This window comes from Cervus elaphus, chromosome 5 (genome assembly GCF_910594005.1).
Source record: "Cervus elaphus chromosome 5, mCerEla1.1, whole genome shotgun sequence".
Taxonomy (NCBI): Eukaryota; Metazoa; Chordata; class Mammalia; order Artiodactyla; family Cervidae; genus Cervus; species Cervus elaphus.
The window spans coordinates 62,837,147-62,845,886 of NC_057819.1; the positions used below are offsets into that span (position 1 = coordinate 62,837,147).

General features: G+C 43.0%; 1 protein-coding gene across 4 annotated transcripts in view; it reads right to left on the bottom strand.

The window, feature by feature from the left end:
• LRBA (LPS responsive beige-like anchor protein) overlaps positions 1–7,701 on the bottom strand; it is a 723,276-nt gene extending 715,575 nt beyond the window's left edge. For 2 of the 4 annotated variants that reach the window (XM_043902581.1, XM_043902579.1), the window contains exons 1-2: positions 7,434–7,700; positions 6,405–6,842 (exon numbers count right to left, since the gene is read on the bottom strand). In XM_043902581.1, the coding sequence (XP_043758516.1) occupies positions 6,405–6,623 (219 nt within the window). In that variant the 5' untranslated portion in view covers positions 6,624–6,842; positions 7,434–7,700. Of the gene's footprint in view, positions 1–6,404; positions 6,843–7,177; positions 7,375–7,433 lie in introns of those variants that run through there. The other 2 variants (XM_043902582.1, XM_043902580.1) reach the window with 2 other exon arrangements.
• Positions 7,702–8,740: the final 1,039 nt, after the last annotated feature.

Genomic DNA, 8,740 nt, shown 5'->3' on the forward strand with positions numbered 1-8,740 from the left:
CATTGATGAAAGAAATGAAGACCTAAATAAATGAATACATTCCTTTTTTTTTTTTAACAGAAATTGATTGAGTCCATCCTACAAGTCATATGGAAATACAAAGGACCTAGAATAGCCAACAATCTCAGAAAAGAAAAACAAAAAGGACATACAGCCCTATTTTTGAAAACTTACTACAAGTTATAGTAATCAAGATGGTTTGGTATTAATGTAAGAACTGACCTTTAGAACAATGGAAAAAAATTAAGAGTTCAGATAAATCCTTACAGTTATGATCAACTGATTTTTGACAAAGATGCCAAGGCAATTTAATGCAAAAGGATCAACATTTTGATTCCACTTGTTCGACTTAGTAAGAACAGAATGCAAGATTTCTAATTTTTTTTTTTTTTCTTTTTTTTTGGGGGGGGAGCACAAGTGGAGATTTCTAATTTTAAAAAACAGATATGCAACAAACAACAAAGTTTCACCATATACAGCACAGGGAACTACAGTCATTATTGTGTAAAAACCGACAATAGAAAATAATTTCAAAAATATATGTGCATATGTATAACTGAATCACACACAAAATAAAAGAATTTTACTTTTTGAAAATTAGTAATGTTTATCTTTTGGCCAGTTTTTCTAAATGTCCTGTGGACATCTAATAAGAAAGCATGAGATACAAACTTTTAAATATATCTGTGTAGGATATAAAATTAATGTAAGTTATTTAAAAAAAAAAAAAAAAAAGAACAGCCTTTTCACCAAATGGCAGTGAAACAAAAAGATGAATTTAGACCCTTATCTTACATTTCTTTCACATCATACAAAAATTAACTCAAAATAGATCATAGGGCTAAATATAAGAGCTAAAACTATAAAATGCCTTAAACACAGGATGTAAATATTCCAAAGTTAGATTGTGGTAATGCTTGTACAACTCTGGAAACTTACTAAAAATCACTGAACTATATACACTTAAAACAAGGGAATTGTATGGTACATAAATTATACTTCAATAAAGATGTTTAAAATCAAGTCACCTCTAAAGAAACCGCCTGCCAATGCAGGAGATGTAAAAGACACAGGTTCAATCCCTGGTTGGGAAGATCCCCTGGAGAAGGTCATGGCAACCCACTCCAGTATTCCTGCCTGAAGAATCCCATGGATAGAGGGGCTTGGTGGGCTACAGTCCATAGGGTCACAAAGAATCAGACACAACTGAAGCAACTTAGCACACACGCAATCACACACGTCTAAAAGTGGCAATGACAAAATGGTAAGATAAGGTTGGAATATGATGATTTTAACTATCTAAAATTACAAATTTGTACTTAATGTGCCACACACTATTTTAAGTGTTTTGTAAGGGCTTCCCTGGTAGCTCAGTCAGAAAAGAAATCTACCTGCAGTGCAGGAGATTCAGGTTCGATCCCTGGGTTGGAAAGATACCCTGGAGAAGGAAATGGCAAACCACTCCATTATCCTTGCCTGGAAAATCCCATGGGCAGACGAGCCTGGTGGGCTGCAGTTCATGGGGTCACAAACAGTCGAGCATAACTGAGTGAGTATTTACTCATTTAATTCTTGCTATAATATAGTTTCCCCATTACAGAGCTGGGGGAACCAAGGCACAAAGAGGTTAAAAAAACTTGCTCAAGATCACGACAGGGGGTTAAGTCAGCAATTTTTTTTTTCTCTTTACACAAATATCTTTTACATTACTATTCAGTTGCTCGGTCATGTTCCATTCTTTGATACCCCATGGACTTCAGCCTGCCTGGCTTCTCTGTGCATAGAATTCTCCAGGCAAGAATACTGCAGTGGGTAGCCCTTCTCCATGGGATCTTCCCAACCCAGGGAGCAAACCTGAGTCTCCTGCATTACAACCAGATTCTATACTGTCTGAGCCACCAGGGAAATCCTGCTTATTGTTATGCATTTGTAAAGGAGAGTAATAGGCATTACTGGTTGCCTATCCAGCATCCATTCACACTTTGAATGTTTTACCCAGATCTTTGTGTATCCATCCCTCCCCAAACAGCCCAAATACTTTAAAGGAAATTGACTGGATCCTTAGGTAAAGCATAAAGCAGTTGACCATGGTTTGCTTAAGCCAATCAGCATATTCCAATGGCCACAGGCACTGCTTCAGTGGTCCAGTCAGGGCTCTTGTTCGGAATGTGAGGACAGGTGCTCTCTCCCAAGCGACCTGAACAAGAACACACAGGGCCCCAAGGACCACTGGCAACCATCCTACCACGGTGAGGGGAACAGCAACGGACTAAAGCTGACATCACAGAAAGGGACAGAGCAACAGAAAGAAACTGGTCTTTAATATTACTGTTACTATATAACTTGCCCTACCTTTAGACTTCCAGATAAATGAGCCTATAAATCCTTTTTACTGTGTTTAAACCGGTTTGAGTCTTCTACTACAACATGAAGTACAGACTAACATGGAGGAGAAGCCCATTAACAACCATGTTTCTATTAGAATAGATTACTCTCAACCCTTAAGTTATGTCAGGTTTCAGGTATTAAGGAGGAAATAATTCTAGATACGCACATCAAAATAGAAACACAATGCATAATTACCTTTCTAATAAAGGTTTAGATAAAAGCTTAGAAAAGAAACTGCCTGCAATTTCATGCGTCCCACGAAATATTTTTTAATAATTTGATATTGTAAATGTTTTTCAATCTAGATCTCCAGTTCTTCTTGAAAAATCAAAAGGGTCACCCATCACTTGGCCCATGTTACTGCAGAACAACAATCAGCTAAAATGGAGCGGTAGCTGCCCCACAAGTACACTCTTCGCAGAGTCAATACAAACGCAGCCTCTGTAGGATCTGCCCAGCTACTGTATGTATCAAGGTTTGCAGCATTAATATTTTGCAGAACCTGTATCAAATGCCACATACTGAGTAATAAAGAACTATATTCCACCTTCTAAGTTTTAATTTTTTTTTTGGCCACACTCACCACACAGTTTGCAGGACCTTAGTTCCCTGACCAGTGATTGAACCCAAGTCATGGCAAGCAAGTGCTGAGTCCTAACCACTGAACTGCCTAGGAAATCTTGAAGCTTTAACATTTAAATAAAATGGTACAGTTAAGTGTAAAGGAAAAAAAAGTAATGAAAATGTGTATTTGTCACCATCCCATGGAAAACATCATTCTTTTAAATAGCACTGACTAAAAAAGTAAATAAATAACACTGACTACCTATAAATACTTGGTGGAAGCCTTAAACTCAGCAGCAAGTTCCAGAAAAATGCCAAAACATTAATTACTCTGGGTCCAAAAGTTTGACAAATTACTTTAGTATACAGATGGAGACAAAATGTTTTTACACTGTGACAAGAAAAATGTAAAACCACAAGTTTGAAACACTTGAATACACAGGTGCACTATTAATCAAAACTTACCTACAAAGATTCTCAAAAGAAATTACAAAAAGGGCGGCAAATTTCAAAGAAATTTTTAATAGTGTAAGGTCAAGCTACATTAGCAAAGATGGGGACAACACTCTGTAAAGACCTCAAGAGTTATATAGCTCTACCACCTCTCTGGACAACTCTCATGGAGGGGAGGTTGTTTAATTTTAACAGTACAAACTTTATGGTTTAAAGAAACTAACATGTAATTATTTAGAAAGAATAGGTAGAATATAAGCTATTTTAATAAAATGTCTGAAAAATAGGAAAAAGTTACAAAAGCTATATAAACTTACTAACAAAAACTCCAGTGAATGAAGGATAAAGGAGGTGCTTGCATAAGGATTGAGTGATACTGGCAACATGCTGATTCTTTAAGTTAGATGGAAGTTTCATGGGGCTTATATTGTTATAATATCTTATTACTTATACATTTAAGACATTCTTTTGTATGCTATTTTTCACAATTAAAAAATTTTTAATCCAATATACTGACTGTAAAAAAAAAAAGCTAATAATCAACCTTCTACATCTACATTCTGATTGAAAAACCTGACTGAACCTGAAATTTTTTTTTTACTTTTTAGGTCTTTTCTAAGCAGTTTTTTGAAAGCTATTTGAATAAGAAGAAATGAAATGTGAACAAAGTTCCACTATTCACCTTTAGCAGACCAATGATTGTTCTGTCCTTAGGCTGGGGAAAGCTATGCCTGTGCTATAAATATCTGCTCAGGAAAGCAAACAACTCTACATCAACTCAAGAAACAGATGTATTCCTAGAAGGTTCATCATTCTAAGAATCACCAATCTGCTTCACCTGTCAGGCTCTCCCTTTCCTCATCTATAAAATAAGCTCCATGTGTTAAAGACTTGAGGAAAGAATTTAAAAACACTTGTAAAGCACCTGGCCCATTGCCTAACTGGTACTAAACTGCAGTAACTTTTTTTTTTTATCACACCTATTATTAGTTAATACAACTTCCTTCTTTGAGTAGAATGGAGACAAAGGCTGATAACTATTAGAAAATATTTAAGTGCAGCAGTCCTAACAGCACTGAAACGGGCTAGCTTACCAGATTCCTAACATTTTCAGTTTCCGAGACTTTCAAAAGACTGGCCAAGACGCCTGATACCCGGGTAGGAGCATGAAGTCTTGTAAGGAAGAACAGAAGAAAAGAACTAATCTGATCCTCTCAGCAACTTTCTCTGCTCTACATGAGAAGAGAATGGTGGTGAAGAGGAGGTGTAATTGAACAGATTTTTCCCCTCCTTTTACCCAGACACCTGCTGCCCCACAGACAGCTATAAAAGACTTAACCAATCACCTTAAAATCTATACCCAGGTCTAGAATTCTAGGCAGCATATAAACTATTACTACAGAATTTGGGCTTTCCTTAATGATAAAATGCAAGTTACTCATGTTTGGTCATCCATCTCCACAAAGGGCATTCAAACAGAGGAGTTGGAATCCTCCTCTGCCAGAGGAATGTGGTGTTTCACACACAATTAATGATGGACTGTATCACTATCACAGATTTTTCTTTAACATCCAGGAAACATGAGATTTAGAAAAATAAAAAAAAGAAAAATCGAGAAGCAAAGTTCTCAAGTCTATCTTGAGATAAAAGGATACATCAACTTGCCGTTTATCTTCCTCAGATTCACAAACTGTGAAAGTCCACATATGCACAAGATTCCCAAAACATTTTTAACTGTTGAAACTGGATAATAGACACCAGAACTTATTACACTGTTCTATTTTTGTGTACATCTCAGTATTTCCACAATATACCTAAAGTGTGTACATGTACGTCTTTGCATATAAACTCCCAACACAACAAACTGCTAGAGAAATATTCTATTGTTCAAAGTTTCATGTTCCACAGGTAAGTGAATTTCATCTAGTTAGAAATTTTACCACATTCTAGAAATTGTACCACAGGTAACTAGTCTATTAGTAAAGGTCTAGTGAAGGAAATAATTAACTGCCCTGAATAAAACAAACCTAACCTTGAAAATATAGAGGCAAAGGGGAAAGGGGCTAAACAGTTATTCAACTACTGCACATTCATACTTGTTCCCTTCCATTATCTTGTAACACAGGTGAGTAGGTGGAAGAAGGGGAAATATCAAAGCCAAATTTATTGTACATTGACAGGCAACAGTTTGAAATAAAGAAATCTAAAAAGTCCCCATTAGAAATGAAAACTATTTCTATGACTACAGGAAAAGGGAAGTAGGGCATATCCACCTTTTAAAAATAACATTCAGTAGCTCATAGTAAGATAACCAGCAACTTCCAATGCCCAAATATGCTTTGCTGATAGACATGAATTCACAAGAGAAATAAAGATCATACTACTTCTGCTGCAATCCTCTTTTTAAACTGCCACTCAACTTTCAAAAGATGTAACCCCAAATTTCATTCCAAAATTTGACTTTTGTTCCTTATGTCCAAAAATAAAACTAATCGAAATTAAATATAGATGCTAACTTTGCAGCAAATTAATCTTTCATCAGCCCTGTGAACAAGAATTTTTTGTTCAAAATTTATGGCAAAACATAACTCACTCAAAAAAGAGCAGGTAGAACTACCCTTTACATTATTTCTCAAGTCCAAAAAAAAGGGCACAAGAACTCATTTAAAATGTCAAAGAGAAATGCACACTTAGATATACATCCCAAGAGGAGAAAAAAAAAATTATAGAATAAAACTCCTCCACAGGAGTCCTCCATAATACTTCCATAGTAACAATTACTTTCTTGGGACCAAAGTGACCTGCTCACTTTCACAAAACCTGGAAGGTGTAAATTTACATAATTCCCCTTAGGCTGAAAAATATCAGAAAGTGATTAACTTAGGTCAGCAGAATTTTGTTTCTATCACCAGCCTGAGTGAAGCACATGGCCTTCAGTTCTAAGGTCTTGTTCTCCAACCCACTGAGAAGATACGCTGATAAAACAGAGATCTACTTACCAGGTTAAAGATAGTTTCTACAATATCCCTGTTGGATACTTCTCCAACTTCAACCAAGCCCGTCAGCACGGCAAATTTCATTCTGATACCCCTGATGGGGAGTCCTGGGGTCAGGGACAAGGCACCCCCTTCGGCAGGGGCTTCTTCTCCTTTCCCCCCACCTCCCCCGTCGTCACCTGTTGGTGGCGGGGATGGGACATTATTGTCTTCACTGGCCATGGCGAGTTCACGGGAAAGGACAACTCGGAGTCACGCCGGGACCCAGTCGCCGCACTAGTAATAAGCACACGGACGCCACGCAAAACGGAAAGGGTCACTCTTCCGAGCTGTGGACAAACCCCAAGAGCAGTTGGTGTGGAAAGTCCTTGGCGTCGCCCTGCTGATTCTGGAGAATGTTTGTCCAATCTCTCTCCCGGAGGCTGACAATAACGCCAAACCCTATTGGAAGATCAGATCAATGTTAAAGGGGCTCGGTTTTGTTGTAAGGTTTTTGAGGAGAGAGGGGAGTAGTTGCTGTCCGTGAGGCAGTTCCTCCGAGCACCCCGCTTCCAGCCACCCGCGTCCCCGCGGCTCGAGGCGCGGGGTTCCGAGCGCAGGAGGGAGCCAGAGGCCCGGGAACAGGTTCCCTCCTCCCCCACACCCTCGCAGGTTCCCGGCTCAGGGCAACCTCTCCTCACAGGTGCACGGAAAAGAGAACTGTCGCCGGGAAAAGGGGGGGCTGGAGGAGAGCAGGGGCCCCAAGGCGACCCTCGAGGTAGGAAGTTGCCCCTCACCCAGACACCGCGGGCTCGTCCTCGCCCCCCGCCCGGCAGCCGCGAGACGGAGGTGGCGGCGGAGATCCAGGGCAGGAAAGGGCGGGGGAAGGGGGCGGCGATGACTCTAACGCTCGGCCCAGGGGGAGGAGTGGAGCACCTCGCGGGCACCTGAGGCTCGTCGGGGAGAGGCGGGAAGGTGTGTAGTGGCCAGAAGGGCGGGGGAGGCCCGGCGGCTGCGGCGAGGAGAGGAGGGAGGAGAGAGAGGTCAGCGCACCTGGCCGCAGCCTCCAAGTTTCCCTAGTCCGCTCCCCGGGTGTCCGAGGCTGCACAGAACTCCATGGCTTCCTGGCCCGCCCCACCCCTGCGCTCAGCCTTTGCAAAAACAGCCGCTGCCGGCGCTACGGGTGCGGCTGTGGAGGCCGCCGCGGGCGCTGAGGATGCTACTGCCACAGCTCGCCCCGCCACCGCTAGCGCCGCTACCCCTGTGCCCGCTGAAGCTGCTCCCCGCCGCCATGACAGCGCCGAGGGCGGCCGGGCGCGGCGTGCGCGTGCGCGAGCGCGCGGGGCGGTGGGGCGGGCGCGACGGCGGAGGCGACCGCGCGGCGGGGTGGGGAAACGAGGGCGGCCCCCGGGGGCCGGCGGGACGGGGGCGCCGGGCGCGGGCTCGCTCCAGGACCGCCCGTGAGGACGGGCGGGCGCGCCGCGCAGGTAGCTCCAGGTGTATCCTTAGGCCGGCCAGAAAAGACCTTTCTTTTCAGGAGCCCACTCTTCCCCCACCTTCCACTCCCCGATCTGTGAAGGTGCTTTGGCGAGTGCCCAGGCGGCGATTCCTACGCTCCTTCCGTTGTTAAGTTACCGTAGGGCCTCCTGGCGCGGAGGGAACCCGCCCCTCGTTGCCAAGGTGTCTTCTTGGAGAAGGACACCTGAGGGACCGCTACGAGCCAGAGAGGTGGCAGCGCCGGAGCCAGCAAGGCTGCTGCCCTAGTCTGAGGGGAGCACAGAGTCCCCACCTCTGACAGCTTTCAGCTGCTGCCCGCCCGCCGCGCTCGGCAAAGACTCGGGAAGAGATTACCGCTGGGATGCCCTGACAGCTGCCACCTTCCCCTCGGAAGGGAGTGTAGGGCGGGAAGACCATTTGCACGAGGAACGGGGAAGAGTCCTTGCAGCTGCCGCCCCACCGAACCTCTCCCACATTCTAAGGAAGGGAGGGTTCCTGAGACAGCTGCTCTAAACAGCGTGGAGGCGGGTTCATTCTGCCTGTAGATCTCTGAAGGGTGTTTTCCTCTCGGGATTTTCCAATGTGAAAGTTAGTTTCGCCTCATTCTCAGACTAGTTTAAGAGATCAATTATATTACGATTTAAAACAGCTCGGATCATCATCTGTGTCCTTCCCCCCTGCCCCCCATCAACAGTGAAGTGTTCTTCCTGACGCATTAGTGAAAAACGAACACAAATTACAGAAGAAAGTGGCTTTTCACCCTTAGGGTACTTACTATTCGAAGCCTTAAGGCCTTAAATATATATGTAATGTTTAAACGCTTTAACCTCTGAGCCACCAGGGAAGCCAGTGTTTAAAATACT